Source organism: Brachionichthys hirsutus, chromosome 11, assembly GCF_040956055.1.
Source record: "Brachionichthys hirsutus isolate HB-005 chromosome 11, CSIRO-AGI_Bhir_v1, whole genome shotgun sequence".
NCBI classification, from domain to species: Eukaryota; Metazoa; Chordata; class Actinopteri; order Lophiiformes; family Brachionichthyidae; genus Brachionichthys; species Brachionichthys hirsutus.
In genome coordinates, this window is record NC_090907.1 from 4,162,717 (window position 1) to 4,182,084 (window position 19,368).

Consider the following 19,368-nt stretch of genomic DNA (forward strand, 5'->3'; position numbering starts at 1 on the left):
CATCCAGCGACTCAGCAAAATGGGAAATGTTTTTCCGAACCAGGAACGCTCAAAGCTCCGCCCCTGCAGTCAAGCTTTCTCTTTTTGCACTTTGTTGTTTGAACTTTCTGTTCTATGTTGATACAGTAAAGAAGTTAATTATATTTAATGTTTTCTTCTATGAATTTCCCTGGCCCATGGTTCTAGATAAACCCCCCCCTCTACAGAATGCAAGTGAATTTTTTTTTATAAATTACTTTACTTCATTTTCTTTCAGGTACAGGTACACAATACAATACTTGCACAAAAAAAAATAAAAAATAAAAAAAAAACATTTAATGATAACTACATAATATATATAATAACAAATCTAGTGTTACTGGAGCAACTCTTGAAGCATGAAGTCTTCCCCAACTCACGCATCTCTCTGGGTCATTTCTCGAAGGCACTCCCTTAAGTTCTCCACCCTGTCTCTGTTTTTCCGCTGAGCCGTTTCGATGGTCTTCTCCAACACCCGCTGCGCCTCGGCCAGTCCGCTCATCTTTGGTGTGCTGTGTTTATAGAAGAATCCACAAAGCATCTTGTCGTGGCACTGCGGTGAAAGTAAGCCGCACAGAAAGCGAAGGAACATGTCATAGCGGCCGAGCGGCGCCGACAGAGCTCGCTGCACGGCACACTGGACCAGCGCCGCTGCTGATTTGTTCTGATCTTTGGGTTTTAAGATCTTGGCCAACAACCCAGAGCTCAGAACGTTCTTAGACTCGGAGCGAAACATCATGAAGACGTACAACGCTGCCATGAACTCCTGAAGAAGAGAAGAGAAGAGAAGGGTCTTAGATTCCTTCCTTTGGCCGGGAACCTTAGCGGCGTGCGTCTCATCTTTCCTTCAGCCCTTATTAAAGATCAATATGCTGTATATTAAATCTAAATATATCAAATTAAATCCAAAGAATCTGAATTATTTTCCTTTCAGTCTTGTGCAATAGGATTGTTAAAAAAACTGTTTAAAGCACATTTATCCTTTCCACTCATCCAACAATCCAGAATCTATAAACATGTGAAAATAAAAGCATCATTAGTTTTTATAAAGGTTTTTCTTCTGAACAGACACCGAACCTCTGCTCGCTGCTTCCTGGGACACAACTTGCTTCTAAACTAGTTCTAACCATCATCACAAACTTGCCGATGTTACGATGTGTTTCACCTGAAAGCTGAAGTGTATAAAGCAGAATTCCCTCCTCCCATCTGTGTGTGCGGCGGGGAGCTCGGTGCAGACGCCTGAAAACACCGCCGCCTCCGTTAACTTCAGACCGCACTCCTTCACGTCTGCTTCGAAGAACACGCTGGCGTTCCTCTCCAGCATCTTAAAGGCCATCTTCCCCATGTTTATCAGCAGCTGCTTGTCCTCGCCGGACCATTTCTGAGGGAAGAAGAGGATGCACAATCCAGCTGCTGAAGATCCGCTTGTCCTGACATCTGGGATTATATGCAAAGTTCAACTTGATTAAGTGAAGACAGACGCAGTACCAGGTCATTTCCCGCCTTCCCATCGTAGCTCTGCAGCCTCCGATTGGTCTGGAAAATCAAAATGTCGATGTAGAACGGTGTCAGCCTGGGGGGGTGCGCCCCATAGCCCTGATAACGATAGTAGCTCTCAAAGACTGTGGCAATTATCCAGCAGACAACGGGCTGGCGAGCGAGGACGGCGAGCATCGGGAGGCGTTTATAATGCGTCGCGATCCTTCTTGCTAGCTCCCCATCCTGAAAGCGTTTGGTGAGGTAGTCGTCCTTCATCTGGTCGCTGGAGAACAGAGGGAAGATGAGGATTAATGGCGCTGGAACAAATCAGCTGCTGTACATGTGGTGCAGAAACACCGTGAGACGCGTAATTAAACCCGGCGGACACGCATCCATCTGCATTCACCTGAAGCCCTGTATTTCTGTGACAATGTCGATGTACTGGGATGGTATTTGGGAGACCGCCGCACGTCTCCCCAGGATCCAGACCCGGGCGCCTCGGAGCAAGGTGCCCCGGATGACATTTACAATCAGGACGTCGGTGCGTGCTTTGGTGTGGTTGTCTTTTATCACTGGAGTATTCTGGACAGGAAATAACAAAACAAAAAAGATTAACACTGAAAAGGTTATCAGTTTAGTATCCATCGTCACGATTGGTTCTCATCAAGTCATTGTGAGCAGGTGTCTGGTGCTGCGTGCGGGTAGGGTACCTCCCAGTCCAGAGGAGCTTTGTAACAATCGAACGAGTCCATGATGATGAGGAATTTACAGTCCTCTGACTTCAGGCACTTTATGCCTTTGCACTCGGGATAGAAGAATCCTATCACTTCCATGATGGACATCTTCTGTGAATCAGAGCCGCTGCTTTGCAAGAACCAGAGATCCCGGAATGAAAGTTTGATGACGACTTGCAGATCCTGAGAAGAGACGGACGGAAAGATTGTGTCCGAATATTCCATAAAAACAAACCTATGAAGATTTTTATACTATTATTATGATTATTTCAGAAACGTTTGGCCTTTCCTTTTGCTGACTCACCTTATTGGAGCGTTGTTCGGCCCAATCTAGAGAGAATCTCCCCACAGAGACAGTCAAGCCAATCCCTGGAATCCCAGTGGTCAGCACCGTCCTCACCGGCTGGCCATCGTCCTTCTGTAGCCGAAAGAGATGGTTCACACCAACGAAGGTGGGCGGGGCCCAAAGAGGTGCAGGGGGGCGGAGCTTGTGCGACGGGTCGACTGAAATCTGGGGCTCGACGTAGACATCGTCCAGACGTCTCTGCTTTCCGGCTTGAACGACCCCCTCGTGGACGAATCGGTATTTTCTGATAAAATATTCCTTCAGTTGAGAACGGATCAATGCTGGTGATGGAGAGAACACACGCACACACATACACACACACACACACACACACACACACACACCGTCATCAGAGAAGATGCTCCGCAACCAACCCAAACTTCTTTAGTTGCGTGCGTGAGGGGGTTGCCATGTCAATAATGAGTTTCAGGTTCTAAATCAAGCGTTTAACTTTAGTCACTTTGGAAACTAAGCCGAGCCCAAAATAATCCCACCTAAACCCGAGAGCTGTTCCCACCGCAACGCCACCCAACTTGGGCAGGTGGCAGCATTTATTAATCTGCTATACAGCCTAATGTGGGCTACGTTTCTGTCGGCATGACAACGTACAAATTCATGGTTTTTTTTTTAAAGTTTTGGTTAATTTAAGGCTGTGGGTGGGGGGCGATACTAAAAAAAACTAAATCCACGCCCACTCACCTCTCCAGCACCGGGTCTGGAGTTCGGCTGCTTCTGGTTTCTTGTCGAGATATTCTAGTGTTCTTATTGTAAACAGGATGGAATCGTCCTGGCCTGCAGAGCAGAATCACATACGTTCAAACATTGGGTCACTTTTAGCTACAATGGCACCCTTCACACATTTTCCCACCAAAGTTCTCCAGGATTCTATTCACAATATCCAGAATGTCTCCCTCCATTGCCTGCTGCAGGGTTACTCCCGCTTTCCGCTGGTAAAGGGACATTAGAAAATGGCACAGCTCTTTGCTGCTGAGGGAAGCCAAGATGCTCTGGATGCTCTGCAGACAGAGGGAAAGCTTAAAGTTATCACCGTCGTCTGACAGGAAGGAGCCGATTATGCAAAGAATCGTTTGAAAAATGGAGAAAAACCTCCAAAAACACATTTAAATTAGTAAAGCACTTATCGTTGACTTTTAGAAACCTTATTTTAATATGATTCAGGGGAAAATATCAAATACTCATTTCAGAAAGCATCATCAGGCCAAACAAAACAACTTTATAAAGCTAACTTCAGGCATCATGGGCCAACCTTAAATACGTGGGGCAGGTCCTGCTCTGGGTGCAACGTGCCGGGCTGGCCGTCGCCCCCCGCCTGGTTTGTGTCGTCTGGTTCAAAAGGTTCCGCTGGTTCGGGTGGAGAAGGGAATAAAACATCCTCTGGAAGCGCCTCGTCATTTTCTGATGATTCATCGAGCTCGATTGACCTAAAAGATCAAAGAGCCCCACTCAGAAAGCTCCTCCCAATAAGTCGGACTCACATTTCATTGATGACACTCGCAACGTTCCATCTTGGGCAGTTTTACACAATCGCAAGTACTTTGTACTCGCTCATGATCTCTCACTGGTTTTAACACTTCAAAGACACCGTGCATGTCTGCGTTCCTCCTCGCGTCCCACCTGGTGTCGACGGCAGCAGCCGCCGCCGGCTCGGTCTGCTGAGAAGGCGTGCTGTCGAGCGTCTTCGGCGAGTCCGAGCGAAGAACATGGAGCCTGGCAAAACCAGTCACAGGCAGACGGTCAACCTCGAGTCAGCACTTTGTACGCAACATAAAGCAAGAAAACAGCACAGCGGACTATTCCAGATTTCACTAAAGACAATCAAGTTGGGATATGTGCTTTAAATACTTTACTCCATCTGTGGTAAAACTACGAAGCCATGGTACCCTGTACTCTCAGGACAGACAGAAGAGCCGGCCTCCTCCTCCTCCTCCTCCTCCTCCTCCTCCTCTTCATCACTGTCTGTGTCGTCAGACTTCATAGACCCATAGCTGGAAACAGGCCGCCTCCACTTCGCTTCATTCTCCTGCCTAAATGTGTCGAGGGTGGTTTTTTCAATTAGTACATCTGACCACTAATAATGGAGGAGGATAGACGTGAATAGTGACGGATACGTTTGTCTTTGTGTTTAGAGTCCACTCACGTTCTTCCTGTTGCCTCCATGTCTGAGCAGTTAAAACGCACAAACTGAAGCGCGAGTTCAAAACAAATCTTTCTCCATAACTTTTAATCCTGAACGAACGTTATTTAACCGCGCTAGCGTAACTTCTCCTCGCCGTCACTAAGCATGACATTGCTACTTTATCTAGCTGCTAGCTGCTAGCACAACAAGAGGTTTACAGATACTTTCGTTCCTGGTTGCAACCTGACCTGTCGCTTCGAAAAATACGTCACTTCCGGCTTTGGCAACACTGACTTCCTGACTACTTTCAGAATAAAAGAGTCTTCCGCATTTTCGGAAATACTGGAGGGGTAAGTGATTTATGAAGATGGATTAATCCCAAATGTGGGCAAATGAAACCACGAGGAAATGATCTGCCTCATTTAAGATACTATATTGATTGAAATATGATAGTGAGAGGAAACTGTCACGACTAATTTGGAGAGCTCAGTTTCTCTGGAAGCTAATAACCTTGCTCTCCAGCAAAAAATAGAACTATATTTTTGAATCGGAGACTAAGTTGAGGTGCAATGTGCATCTTTTACTGATAGCGGTGCTTTCACAAATATTGTCAAAATATTTGAAGCAGTGAAAAGTGAAGCTTCAGAATGAAAAAGCTTGCACAATCATTTGGTGTCTTATCAAGGAGTTTCACTTAGTGAGTCATTTGAAGCTTTTTATTGTCACATGTAAATATGATACAATGAAAATGAAGCAATAAAAAGGTAGAATTAGACAACATTTCAAATAAAAAGGCTCTGAAAGACAACAATGAATTTACAATTCCATTTGAAGAAAGAAAAAAGGCTCTGAAAGACAACAATGAATTTACAATTCCATTTGAAGAAAGAAAAAAAGCTGTGAAAGAAAACAATGAATTTACAATTCCATTTGAAAAAAGAAAAAAATAACGAAGCGAAACTGTAGCCACAATTTGGGAGCCAGTCCTCATTTACCGGTATTCACTTTGCTCATCATCTGTGGAAGGAAATAAAACAAATTTTGATTATTTGATTATTTAAGTGTACCCTGTAAAAGGCCTGAAGGTTTTTTTTGTTTTTTTTACCTTGCGAGCACTAGCCGCGAGTCCGGGAGACTTTGCAGCCCTGCTGGTGACTCGTGAAGCGCTTTTCTGTCCTTTGGGAGCCAGAGACTTGGAGCTGCCGATTTTACCGGGTTTTCCAGCTTCAGCTTGAGGATGAACGTTTTCCCTGGAGTCCTGCGCAGACAATTTCGTTGTATTTTTGCCTGGAGATTTGCGGGTGGAGCTGCGTAGTTTGTTCAGTCTTGTTTTCAGGTAGTTGTTTTTAGGCGTGTTTTCAATATTAAACATCATCGACTGCCTTCGTTCAGCCTGAGGGGATAAAAAACAAAAATGAAATGAATGCTTAATTATAATGTGCATGATTGTGTTTCCTTAAAAATATTACACTCACTGGACTGAGGGTGGGACGTAGCCGAGAGCTCGAAGGTCCGCTGATCGCGTTCTTGCTTTTAGGAGTGAGCGGACGAGGGAAGCAGCTGGCCTTCACCCTTTTCTGTGTTTCAGAAAGTTACATCAATACGTTTTCATTTACATAATTTTGTGAATCTGACATGATCGTGATTTGAAGTGTTTACTGGAACGACTGGAGCAAAAGTTAACACATGACATGTTCCTATTCCTCTCAGTCCAAACCCACCTCAGGTGACGCTTGAGAGACAGACACCGTAGACAAAGCCCTCTTTGTGCCTTTCGGGCTCCTCAGCTGAGCGGCATTGACGGTTATTAATGGCTGGCCTGTCATCAAGGACAGACGATGAGAACGAGTGCCTGCCTGTCCCATCATGAGAGAGTGCCGATGGGAGGTAAGAGAGTCTTGCAGCTGGCTGGGCATCATGGATGCCCGACGGATCGTGTCAGACGGGTCACCAGTGCGGAGCTCCTCATCAGTGAAAACTAACGTGCTGCGACGGCAAGCCTAAACGGACAGACAGAAGGATATTCATTAAACTATCGTGAGAGAAGGGTCAGAAAATGTGACAAGTGTGCTCAGATGTATGTCCTCTACTAACATCAGATTCCACAGGGTAGCTGCTCTTCAGATGAGGAAGGCACGCCTTGTTCCTGGTCTGGAGCTCGGCAATCCTCATCCAGTCGTCAGGCGCGTTCTCCGGCTCGTGTTCTGCGCCCACGCAGAACGTGCTAGTGGCTGAAGACAACCGGACGTAGGAAGAGACAAGAGTTAACAAGCGCCTCACTTGTTGGCAGTTTTATCTAGAATACCGCGACCTGATCTGCGATTCTATTTCACCCATTTGTAGGGCTGCAACGTGAACCGCAATCATTCAATGTGTGTTGTGCCAGTCGAGTCGCTGCTCAAGCACAGTGCAGTGTTTGAGTTTGCATGATTGATAAGCCGGAATGATAACAGGAAAACTGTGGGCTCCATTTTCCAAACCCTCCTGTGAGTAAATCGCAACAACTCACGCTGTGAATGGACTGCGCTCCGTCTGTACCCTGGAAGGCCGATGAGCTGGTCACTGGCAGCGCCGGGCCTTCTAGCAGGCGCGTCAAACAGCTCCATACACACCGGGTGTCCAGTGGGGAGGTTTGGCTGGGAGCGAGCCGGCGCCAGACTGTAGAAAGTCGCATCATCCTCACTGCCACATGGGGTTTCCTAAACATCAGAGTTCACCAATCACTTAAGGGTACGATCATTCTGCAGTGGGAGCGTGGGGAGGTTTGGAAAGGACAAGTCCGAACATTTGGGTTCAGCAACGACGTACAGAATCTGCTGATGTCGGTTAAAATCGACCCAGTTAAACACAAGAGCCAAAAACACAATAGAATACTGAATACAACTAATTCAAACGTCATGCAATGATGATGGAGTGAAGGAGGAATTCACTGCCGTTATCTTATTGTCGTTGTCTCAAAGTGCATTATAGTGAACATGCAACACAAATCATTAAGCGTGTACGTGACTTTCCTCCACCTTTGTCATGGTGATGTTAATAACCTGTGTGGTCCTGCGTCTTTTAATAGATGATGCCGGAGTTTTTAGCGTTGAAGAAAATTCGGTTCTATACTCGTTACGGGTCCTGGTGATGGAAAAAAAACAAAAAACAGAAAATGTCAGTAACAGGGAGGAAATCAGGAAAATGTGGGAAGAGCAGGGAGAATCAGTCAGCTCTTTAAAATATCTTAAAACCCTGATAAAACACTGGATTACAGAGATAAACTATAAAAGGAGCTGCAGCTGGTCCAACTTGGTATTTGTTGCTCCACATTTCAGTAAGCCTGGAATTAGGATGGATATTTTCTGTTATTATCAATCACTTATCTGAATGAGCCACAGTGTAACCAACTGAAAAACTGTAAATTACAGTATAAGAGTTCCAGCTTCTTTTTTTGCATTTCTTACGGCTTGGTAACTGGCAGATTTACACTGAAATATTAACAAGCTAAATACTTGTAAGAAAACAAAAGATTTTAAGATGCTCAATTTAAAATAATCTATCTTCACTGGTTTCACTGATTTGCAATCATGCTGGTGATGTCAAAGATTTCCAGGGATGGAATTTTTTTTTTTTTACCTCATCGAAAGTAATAAAATATAACGATTATAACTGAAATCAACCCAAATTATGAGCTTATAACAATGTAATGATAATAAAGAATGCTGCTTATCCCCAGTATACCGGTACTCGAAGATAGAAATAAAACAGGTGACTATTCTTTGAAATATCAAAATCATTACCAAACTGTCATGTACCTGTTATTTACTGGGGTGAAGTAAAGCGTTTCCAGTGACTCCGCTTGTAGGCCACGGCGCTTTGCGGCCAAGCGTTCTGAACTGCGAACCAGTGGCGTGCTCGATTCACCGGGATCTGAAAGTTTTCTGAAAGAAAGTGCAGCAACAGTTGTGTTGGATTATAATTCTAGATCTTCTCAATGTTTCGTGTCCAAAGGATTTATTTCATAATTATTATTTTTTTTGGAGCAGCAGAACAGGAAACTGAGGAATGTTATGTCAATAAAAAGTCCTTGAAAGGGAAAAACAATAGCAATTTTATTTAGACGGTTGAAAATAAAAATAACATTTTTTAAAAGCAATTAGGCGAAGAAAATGGATATTTAAATTTCCTGACACCCAGAGATAAGACCTTTTACCTCGTGGAGTTCAAGGAGTCTTCCAAACTGCTTCGGTCCAGGCTGTCGTAGCTCATCGTCCTCTTCCCCTCTGCTCCGGTGTGAACGCCGGAATGCGCACCAGGAACGTCCAAATAACACGACGCCGTTGCGCCATGAAACTTATTCTGTGCACGCAGGTTACGGTCAGCAAAGGCCAGCTAAAAAGGTAAACAGCAAGACACAATTACACTTTAAATGTTCCCTTCATTTTTAGAATAACCGACTGATTCACGATCATTTAAATTGAGCACGCGTTTTCGCGCTCACGCCATTTTTCTTTACGTTTCAAAACGTAATACCAACCTGCGCCTCCAAGCTGGCCACCATGTTCTCGAGATTCCTCTCACTGGTCCGGGTTTTCTCCAGGTCCAGTTGAAGCATCTTGTTCTCCATGGCAACGGCCTTTACGTCGCGCTCTTTGACCTCCAGGGAACGCTTGAGTTCAGCCACCTCCTCTTCGCTTTCCAGTAGAAGCTGCTTCTTACTGTTGTAGTGCTTGACTGCCTTGTCCATCTGAGGGATTTCCATGAAACAAGAAATATTGTCACGTGCAAAGAGATCTCGTGTGTCCATTTAGAATGGAAATCAATTTGCCATAAAAAGAGAAGCGGTGAAGGTGAATTGCGTCGTGTTGCGAGGATCACACCAACCTGCGCCTTGTAGTGCTCGACAGCCTCCGACTTGGCCTCTGTCTGGAGGATGAGAAGCTTCTCCTCGGTCTCTGCGTCACTCTGAGACGCTTTCAGCTTTCGAATCTCGCCTTCAAGCGAATCAATTTGCTCCTGCAGAGTTTCCACTTGTTTGCCGTGTTGGCGTACGAGCGCCTCCCTCTGCAGAGTGTATTCTAGTTGCTGTTGAGCAAACGCACCGTCCTTGGATTGCATATCCTCCGCAGCGTTCTCTAGTGAGGAGCCGAGCGCAAAGATTTCTTTACGGAGCACATCCAACTGAGCCGAGCTTTCAGTCTTCATCCTCATCATCTGTTCTTCTTTAGTGTCGATCTCCTCCTTCGTCTTCCTCGCTGCTTCTTCAGAGGCAGACAGCTGTTGCTGAAGGAGCTCCTTCTGGCGAGCGTTCTCCTTCTCCTGTCCGTTCAGCATCAGCAGCTGAGTCTGAACCACCTCCTCAGATTTTGAGAGCGAGTCAGTCACATGAGCCAGTTGGTCATTCAGGCTTTTTATTTCTTGCTGTCGAAGGCCAGATTGTTTGGAGATCTCTTCCCGTAATGTGACCAGCTGTTCGTCTTTAGCACGGATCTGCTCGCTGAGCTCTCTCAGCTCGACTTCAGAGGTTGCCATCAAACTTTTACATTCGGCTTTCTCTTGAGAAATCTCAGTTTCCTTCCGTCTCAGGACGTTTTCTTGATGCTGAAGCTGCTCTGTTGAAGTCTTCAGTGCTTCTTCCAGACTTTGTGCATGCTCTCTCAGAGCTTTGATATCATCGTGTAGCACTTGGGACTCCTTGCAGCTCTCATCCTTGAACGCATTCATCTCACCCTCTTTTATTTTGAGCTCCTCTCTTAGTCCGTTAACATTCTCTTCGAGAACTGAATTGTGCTTTCTAAGTTCCTCCGTTTGCAAAGTGCTCTCCTGCTCCTGCTTGGCCATCAGATTATCTTTGGCGTGAACCTGCTCATTTGCAACGTCGAGAGAATCGGACACGGTTTTGATCTGTTGATTCAGGGTTTCAATCTCCTGCTGTAGCAACTCGGCGTGACTCGATGTTTCGGTCTTTAGCAGAGTCAGCTGTTCCTCCTTCGAGCGGATCTCCTCGTTCAGCCTTTTCACCTCATTCTGAGATGTCGCCATCTGCGTCAGGAGCGTCTCCTTATCCCGAGCGGTCTGGAGTCGCTGCTCAGAAAACAGATCTTCCTTGGATTGTAAATTTTCTTCAGCAAATCTCAGTGAGGAACTGAGACACTCAACCTTTTTCTGTAAACCTTGGATTTCTTGATGCAGCAAGTCTGATTGAGCCGAGTTATCAGTCTTCATCCTCATCATCTGTTCTTCTTTGGTGTCGATCTCCTCCTTCGTCTTCCTCGCTGCTTCCTCAGAGACGGACAGCTGTTGCTGAAGGAGCTCCTTCTGATGAGCGTTCTCCTTCTCCTGTCCGTTCAGCATCAGCAGCTGAGTCTGAACCGCCTCCTCAGATTTTGAGAGCGAGTCAGTCACATGAGCCAGTTGGTCATTTAGGCTTTTTATTTCTTGCTGTCGAAGGCCAGATTGTTTGGAGATCTCTTCCTCCAATGTGACCAGCTGTTCGTCTTTAGCACGGATCTGCTCGCTGAGCTCTCTCAGCTCGACTTCAGAGGTTGCCATCAAACTTTTACATTCGGCTTTCTCTTGAGAAATCTCAGTTTCCTTCCGCCTCATGATGCTTTCTTGATGCTGAAGCTGCTCTGTTGACGTCTTCAGTGCTTCTTCCAGACTTTGTGCATGCTCTCTCAGAGCTTTGATATCATCGTGTAGCACTTGGGACTCCTTGCAGCTCTCATCCTTGAACGCATTCATCTCACCCTCTTTTATTTTGAGCTCCTCTCTTAGTCCGTTAACATTCTCTTCGAGAACTGAATTGTGCTTTCTAAGTTCCTCCGTTTGCAAAGTGCTCTCCTGCTCCTGCTTGGCCATCAGATTATCTTTGGCGTGAACCTGCTCATTTGCAACGTCGAGAGAATCGGACACGGTTTTGATCTGTTGATTCAGGGTTTCAATCTCCTGCTGTAGCAACTCGGCGTGACTCGATGTTTCGGTCTTTAGCAGAATCAGCTGTTCCTCCTTCGAGTGGATCTCCTCGTTCAGCCTTTTCACCTCATTCTGAGATGTCGCCATCTGCGTCAGGAGCGTCTCCTTATCCCGAGCGGTCTGGAGTCGCTGCTCAGAAAACAGATCTTCCTTGGATTGTAAATTTTCTTCAGCAAATCTCAGTGAGGAACTGAGACACTCAACCTTTTTCTGTAAACCTTGGATTTCTTGATGCAGCAAGTCTGATTGAGCCGAGTTATCAGTCTTCATCCTCATCATCTGTTCTTCTTTGGTGTCGATCTCCTCCTTCGTCTTCCTCGCTGCTTCTTCAGAGGCAGACAGCTGTTGCTGAAGGAGCTCCTTCTGATGAGCGTTCTCCTTCTCCTGTCCGTTCAGCATCAGCAGCTGAGTCTGAACCGCCTCCTCAGATTTTGAGAGCGAGTCAGTCACATGAGCCAGCTGGTCATTTAGGCTTTTTATTTCTTGCTGTCGAAGGCCAGATTGTTTGGAGATCTCTTCCCGTAATGTGACCAGCTGTTCGTCTTTAGCACGGATCTGCTCGCTGAGCTCTCTCAGCTCGACTTCAGAGGTTGCCATCAAACTTTTACATTCGGCTTTCTCTTGAGAAATCTCAGTTTCCTTCCGTCTCAGGACGTTTTCTTGATGCTGAAGCTGCTCTGTTGAAGTCTTCAGTGCTTCTTCCAGACTTTGTGCATGCTCTCTCAGAGCTTTGATATCATCGTGTAGCACTTGGGACTCCTTGCAGCTCTCATCCTTGAACGCATTCATCTCACCCTCTTTTATTTTGAGCTCCTCTCTTAGTCCGTTAACATTCTCTTCGAGAACTGAATTGTGCTTTCTAAGTTCCTCCGTTTGCAAAGTGCTCTCCTGCTCCTGCTTGGCCATCAGATTATCTCTGGCGTGAACCTGCTCATTTGCAACGTCGAGAGAATCGGACACGGTTTTGATCTGTTGATTCAGGGTTTCAATCTCCTGCTGTAGCAACTCGGCGTGACTCGATGTTTCGGTCTTTAGCAGAATCAGCTGTTCCTCCTTCGAGTGGATCTCCTCGTTCAGCCTTTTCACCTCATTCTGAGATGTCGCCATCTGCGTCCGGAGCGTCTCCTTATCCCGAGCGGTCTGGAGTTGCTGCTCAGAAAACAGATCTTCCTTGGATTGTAAATTTTCTTCAGCAAATCTCAGTGAGGAACTGAGACACTCAACCTTTTTCTGTAAACCTTGGATTTCTTGATGCAGCAAGTCTGATTGAGCCGAGCTATCAGTCTTCATCCTCATCATCTGTTCTTCTTTGGTGTCGATCTCCTCCTTCGTCTTCCTCGCTGCTTCCTCAGAGGCGGACAGCTGTTGCTGAAGGAGCTCCTTCTGGTGAGCGTTCTCCTTCTCCTGTCCGTTCAGCATCAGCAGCTGAGTCTGAACCGCCTCCTCAGATTTTGAGAGCGAGTCAGTCACATGAGCCAGCTGGTCATTTAGGCTTTTTATTTCTTGCTGTCGAAGGCCAGATTGTTTGGAGATCTCTTCCTGTAATGTGACCAGCTGTTCGTCTTTAGCACGGATCTGCTCGCTGAGCTCTCTCAGCTCGACTTCAGAGGTTGCCATCAAACTTTTACATTCGGCTTTCTCTTGAGAAATCTCAGTTTCCTTCTGTCTCATGATGCTTTCTTGATGCTGAAGCTGCTCTGTTGAAGTCTTCAGTGCTTTTTCCAGACTTTGTGCATGCTCTCTCAGAGCTTTGATATCATCGTGTAGCACTTGGGACTCCTTGCAGCTCTCATCCTTGAACGCATTCATCTCACCCTCTTTTATTTTGAGCTCCTCTCTTAGTCCGTTAACATTCTCTTCGAGAACTGAATTGTGCTTTCTAAGTTCCTCCGTTTGCAAAGTGCTCTCCTGCTCCTGCTTGGCCATCAGATTATCTCTGGCGTGAACCTGCTCATTTGCAACGTCGAGAGAATCGGACACGGTTTTGATCTGTTGATTCAGGGTTTCAATCTCCTGCTGTAGCAACTCGGCGTGACTCGATGTTTCGGTCTTTAGCAGAATCAGCTGTTCTTCCTTCGAGCGGATCTCCTCGTTCAGCCTTTTCACCTCATTCTGAGATGTCGCCATCTGCGTCCGGAGCGTCTCCTTATCCCGAGCGGTCTGGAGTCGCTGCTCAGAAAACAGATCTTCCTTGGATTGTAAATTTTCTTCAGCAAACCTCAGTGAGGAACTGAGACACTCAACCTTTTTCTGTAAACCTTGGATTTCTTGATGCAGCAAGTCTGATTGAGCCAAGTTATCAGTCTTCATCCTCATCATCTGTTCTTCTTTGGTGTCGATCTCCTCCTTCGTCTTCCTCGCTGCTTCCTCAGAGGCAGACAGCTGTAGCTGAAGGAGCTCCTTCTGGTGAGCGTTCTCCTGCTCATGCTTGGCCATTAGATCGTTTTTGGCTCGAATGTCATCTTTGGTCATCTCAAGAGAATCGCTTGTTCTTTGTAACTCTTCATTCAGACTTTCAATCTCCTGCCGTAGAAATTCCGAGTGTGTTGAAGTCTCGGTCTTCAGCAGGATAAACTGCTCCTCCTTCTCCCTGATCTCTGCATTTAGCCTCTTCACTTCATCCTGAAATGTTACCATCTCCGCACTGAGTGCCTCCATATCCTGAGCGTTCTGCAAATGCTGCTCACCCAATAGATTTTCTTTGGCTACCAAATTCTCCTCAGCATCCACCAATGAAGCAATAAGACACACGGCATCTTCCTTTAAATCATGGATTTCCTGGTTTAGCTTTTTTGACTGCTCTGAACTTTGGCGTCTCGACTCGTTCATCTGTTCCTCTTTAGTCCGGATCTCCTCCTTCATGCTCCTCATCCTCTCTTCAGAAGCAGACAGCTGCTCATGCAGGACGCCTATCTGGTGAGCGCCTTCCTCCTCGTGTTTTGCAAGCATGATTTTCTGCTGCACAACTTGTTCAAGCTGAAGCTTCAGATCCTGAATCTCCTGCTGGAAGACTGCTCTTTGCGCAGCAATCTCCATTTGTAACTTGGCTAAAGTTTCTTCCTTAGCTTGAATCAATTCTGCAGTTCGCAACTCCTGCTGCCTCAGGAGCTCTTTCTGTCGAGTGATTTCTTCCTGATGCTCTGCCAGCTGCTGCGTTTTGGCCTGAATCTCCACATCAGCCCTTTTCAAAGAGCGAAACGCATTCTCCAGCTCATTCTTCAAACATTTGATTTCCGTCTCAAACATGTCCTTCTGGAAATTAAAAAGAACCAAAATAGATCCTGAAAATTGCCGCTTCCAGAATTCACTTCCATTATAGAACTACATGCAAATCTATCAAAGTATTTCCTTACTCTGCATTGTTATTGCAACTAAAAGCAATTGTTTCATGCCAATTTGCAGCTCATGATATGAAATTGAAAACTCATCCCTGGAGTTTTAAGTTTCATTTGAATTGTCATTAGATTGATAAATGTTCAAGAAAAAGATTTTCCTCAAGATTCAGTTTAACAAGCTGATTTGTTCCATCGCAATCTTACCAACAGTCAAAAGAATACAAGCCACATAACCGCCATGACGGAGTTAAATATAAAGTTACCTCCATTATCGGCCCCATATTCTCTCCCACTACTTCGTTAGACGCCCTGCTTATTTCATCTTCCAAACAGGAAATCTTTCCTTGCAGGATCTGAATTTGTTCGGTCAGAAACTCCTGCGAAATAAAGAGCATATTACGGTGCATGAAGTCTCAGCAGTCTGAGTCATGTAAAGGATAACTTTCAACCAACACAATACTCATAAAAATACAATTTCAACAAACATACATTTGGAACAGTCAGACCTTTCGGGTGTGGATTTCATCCAACTACTGCGACTACATTTCTACATTTTTTTTTTTTATGGTTTTGTCAGAGTCAAACTCACATCTCCCCGACAGACTAATCATTCAGGGTCCTAGAGAATCCCTGCAATTTCCTGAGTTGCAAACTAAAGATCCGTGATTGATTATGACTGACATCTATTTTTATTATGTTTCAATAATAGTGACACAATAGCTAAACTATAGCAATATTGTTCATATGACATTATGTGTGAAAGTACATCTACGTGTTATAGGTGTAAAACAAAATTCAAAGATTTGACAAGACAGTACAACAAGCAGTTATGAACATATCTTATTTTATGAGTGTCGTCTACCTACCTTCTGAGCAGTTGCTTGGCTGAGTTCATATTCCAGCTGGCTTTTTTGTCTTCCCCACTCCTCCTCAGTGCGTTTTTGGCCGTCAGCCAGCCTGCCAACCTCTTCCACATAGAAGGCCAGCTGTGAACACATGCCTCTTATCTGCAAAAATATATATATATATTTTTAAAGTTGTTGCAATTGATACATGAATCAAATATGACAGGATTGCCCTGTGTGGCGAGTGAACGAGTGAAGGCGCCACCTGCAGAAATTACATGCAGTTGCAAAGGATGTTCTTTCATAGTGAAATGTAAAAGATTTCCTGATGCTATCTAACAGAATAAATTTGCATAGGAGTCATATTCACCTGAGAAGAGAGCGCACCGTTTTCATCTGACAGCTGATCCACTTTGCGCTCCATAAGTGAGGAGGTACACTTGAAGGCTTTATTATCAGTCACGATCTCATTAAAACGGATTTGTAACCTAAGAAAGAAATGTTTTTTGCATTTATTTTGCTTGTGTGAGAGACATGAAATGTATTACTTCATTTTGCGTTACCATGTCAGAACAATTAAATGCTCATACTTTGCCAAACAGGCCTCACAGTAAAAATGAAAATACACACAATAAAATAATATAATTAACTAGTTAAAATGTGTTTCATTCCATTTCTCAGTACTTACGAGTTGTTCCTGGTTTCCAGCTCATTGATTTGTTCCCTGGTAACCTGCTCCCGGTCATTTTGTTCTTCTTTCAGTTTATCCAGGCGGTACTGCAACTGGTTAATATGCGTCTCTGAAGAAAACCGGAGTACGCCGCAAAGTTCAAGATTGGAAGAGAAGAGAAACCGACAGAAACAAAAATGTCGACGCTATTATGAAGAGTATTCCAACAAGTCTTGAAAGAGGCCATGTGACCATCCATGATTCCTTGCTTGTCTATCTGTATGTCCAAAAGGCATCTTGGAACGATATAAACATCCCGATTAGATTTTGTGCAGGGATGAATCTTGGAAGGAGGTGTTTACATTTTGAGGCAGATAATCCAGATTCTGGATAATTTTTAAATTTTGAATATTTTGCCAATATCAGGAAGAAAATAGATCCATGGAAGTAAATAATGGTTGAGCATGCTCATACAGGTTTGTCTGTTTTACCACAATCTGACTAAAATTATTTGTCGTTCGAGTACAAACATTTCAATGTGGTACCTTTCTGTGAAACGAGGGCAATGTTGGTGGACAGCTCCCTCTCCAACCCATCTCTGTAGTCTCCCTCTCTTATCATCTGTCTCTGCAGCTTCCTCACCTGAAACTTGGGCGTGTTCATGATTTCTTGCAGAGGAGATTTACTGTGGAGGAAAAAAAAAAAATCAGATCAGGCGAAGGTAAAGAATAAAAATCAAAGATGAAATCCCACAAACATTCAAAACATCCATATTACACCACATGTTGATGATTTGACAAAGACAGTAATTATTTTATGTGACAAGTTAAATCGAAGTGAGTGAACATTTAGCAAAATGATTAAAACAGCTTTCTTTCCAAAACACCCCAAAATTCTTAAATCCACTCATACCTGACTGAGGAAGACGCCACCGTTTGGATGTCCAAAAATTTAATTCTCCGATTGCGGTGGAAAACTGGGGATTCGCCATCTGACAGCGAGGAGATTGTCGACATATTTGACGATGACGTGGCCGCCGATCGGTTCAAAATGTCAATATCAACGGGCAAATCTGTCATTTAAAGAGAGATAAATATTAATACATTAGGCTTGCATCTTTTATTAAAATGACTTTCAGAACGGCATGAAACACAGAAACGGGAGATAAATAAAGCAGCCGGACTTACGCTTTCTGGCTAAATAAGCATCAAGGCCATCACTCAAATAAACACACCCTTCAGTCTCCATCACGAAGCTGCCAGTCAGGTTAGCTATCTCCCGCTAAGAACAGAGATATAGACATGCAAATTAAAATAAATAAATAATAACATATAATGATTGAACTGGAATATAGCACTGCACTCACCTCCATATCACAATCCAACCTGTTCAGAGTGCTGCGGTCGTTCATTACATCATGGTAAGCAAGCACGAGAAGAACCTGGTGATATGAAGAATGCATCAGACTGGCTCTACAAGTGCATCTCTCCACTTAAGATTTTTTTTTTTCTCTCTACCTTTGAAATTTCAACTGGTAGGTTGATGCCATCCATTATGTTTTTCCAGTCCAATGAAGTCCCTTTGGCTGCAGTAAATCTGCAGTCGCCTGATGATGAAAATAGAAAGACATTGTTATGATAGGACAAATCAGAGAATGGGTGTGTTCTTCATGCTTTGGCATTACCGGCACATTTAAAGCCACAACATGCAAAAGCCACAGCCACAATAATGTGGGAGTGTGGTCCAAAAGGCGAACACATTTGAAATTTTCAATCTGGTAATGACAGCAATGAATTGTCCATCAAAAATCTAATTCCAAACCCTCAAAATACAACTTCAGAATAAAGCATGCTTTTTAACTTTTAAATAAAATGTATATTTGGACACTGATACACAAAAAAGATGTAATGCAAAAAGAGATGAAGTATTGACACAGAAACTCACTTTCAATAAAGTCTGCAACAAGTTTTAATGGCTCATGAGAGGAATTACTGAAACAGGGAGCGGGCTTCTTTTTCCTGAGATGGCACAAAGGTAAAAAAAAAAAAAAGAAGATGACAGAAGGATCAGTAAATATTTGAAATGCAGTCATCATTCATTGAGCGATCCGTGTGTACACAAGGGTACATCCGGGTACTTCTACTTACAGCATGGAGACAAGTTTCAGTAAAACTGTCCCATCTTGTAAACCTTCAGCAGTGATTTCTTCCTCGGACAGTTGCATGCTGTTAACCTGTAAAAAAAAAAAAAAAGACACTTTAACAAGTTGGAGTACATCTCATCGGAGGTTTACTGCCGCTAACATAATTCCATTCTAGAAAAATAATTCCACAATTGACCAACCCATCCGAGAAGAGCCTTCACGCCCAGGTTAATGGCCATCTTGGCGGCCTCGTTCTTTCCAAGGGACTGCAAATATGAAAGTCACGAAGTTCAACAGTAGATAGCATTAGCAAGCTAAGACCGGAGTGAATATTCGCGATATATGACTTAAAATGTAATTATGTCGATCAATAACTCATCCTATACTACCGAGGATTTGCTTACAGAGTACTGGCGAGGCTGCGTTAAAATTAGTAATAATCTATATTCGATAACGCCAACTCTAAATTTGCTATTTAAATGTTCAGTTCTCGAATCTTAAGATATGTCTTACAGCTGGAGACGTCGACCAACTAGTTTTTCTGTCTCGTATTGATTGGCTCTCTAAAAAATAAAATCATCGACTCACCTGAACGTGCAAAATTTGCTCCAGCGGGGAAAACACCAACAGATCCACACGAAACGAGAAACAAATTCAAAGAGCTTCGAAAGATTGAACCAGCCAATCCGTCTTGACAAAGCGAC

General features: G+C 44.2%; 2 protein-coding genes across 2 annotated transcripts; both read right to left on the minus strand.

The window, feature by feature from the left end:
- Positions 1 to 241: 241 nt before the first annotated feature.
- On the minus strand, positions 242 to 4,755 carry nlrc3l (NLR family, CARD domain containing 3-like). Its single transcript, XM_068745726.1, has 12 exons — positions 4,736 to 4,755; positions 4,479 to 4,622; positions 4,213 to 4,305; positions 3,845 to 4,019; positions 3,446 to 3,593; positions 3,277 to 3,369; positions 2,536 to 2,858; positions 2,208 to 2,414; positions 1,904 to 2,079; positions 1,507 to 1,780; positions 1,184 to 1,399; positions 242 to 784 (listed from the first exon to the last, which is right to left on the minus strand). The coding sequence occupies exons 1-12, from the start codon at positions 4,753 to 4,755 to the stop codon at positions 395 to 397; spliced, it is 2,259 nt and encodes a 752-aa protein (XP_068601827.1). The 3' UTR covers positions 242 to 394.
- Positions 4,756 to 5,611: 856 nt separating this feature from the next.
- On the minus strand, positions 5,612 to 18,903 carry numa1 (nuclear mitotic apparatus protein 1). The gene is made up of 25 exons (XM_068745727.1): positions 18,865 to 18,903; positions 18,669 to 18,754; positions 18,466 to 18,539; positions 18,039 to 18,127; positions 17,888 to 17,962; positions 17,709 to 17,802; positions 17,434 to 17,593; positions 17,067 to 17,206; positions 16,540 to 16,651; positions 16,222 to 16,339; positions 15,873 to 16,013; positions 15,270 to 15,383; positions 13,274 to 14,923; positions 12,203 to 13,018; positions 9,581 to 11,950; positions 9,234 to 9,443; positions 8,910 to 9,088; positions 8,512 to 8,637; positions 7,732 to 7,837; positions 7,224 to 7,413; positions 6,809 to 6,945; positions 6,436 to 6,714; positions 6,190 to 6,291; positions 5,820 to 6,107; positions 5,612 to 5,731 (listed from the first exon to the last, which is right to left on the minus strand). Exons 1-25 carry the CDS (start codon positions 18,901 to 18,903, stop codon positions 5,702 to 5,704), a joined length of 7,725 nt encoding a protein of 2,574 aa, XP_068601828.1. The 3' UTR covers positions 5,612 to 5,701.
- Between the last annotated feature and the right edge of the window lie 465 nt (positions 18,904 to 19,368).

Coding starts and splice junctions, on each gene's coding strand:
- nlrc3l (XM_068745726.1), bottom strand. CDS start 4,755: ATGGAGGCAACAGGAAGAAC. Junction 3,594..3,844: donor ACCTGCCCCACGTATTTAAG/GTTGGCCCATGA, acceptor CTCTGTCTGCAG/AGCATCCAGAGCATCTTGGC. Junction 2,859..3,276: donor CCAGACCCGGTGCTGGAGAG/GTGAGTGGGCGT, acceptor CTCCATCACCAG/CATTGATCCGTTCTCAACTG.
- numa1 (XM_068745727.1), bottom strand. CDS start 18,903: ATGGCCATTAACCTGGGCGTGAAGGCTCTTCTCGGATGG. Junction 16,652..17,066: donor TGCCCTCGTTTCACAGAAAG/GTACCACATTGA, acceptor GGTTTTCTTCAG/AGACGCATATTAACCAGTTG. Junction 11,951..12,202: donor GTGCTAAAGACGAACAGCTG/GTCACATTACGG, acceptor AAAGAAGAACAG/ATGATGAGGATGAAGACTGA.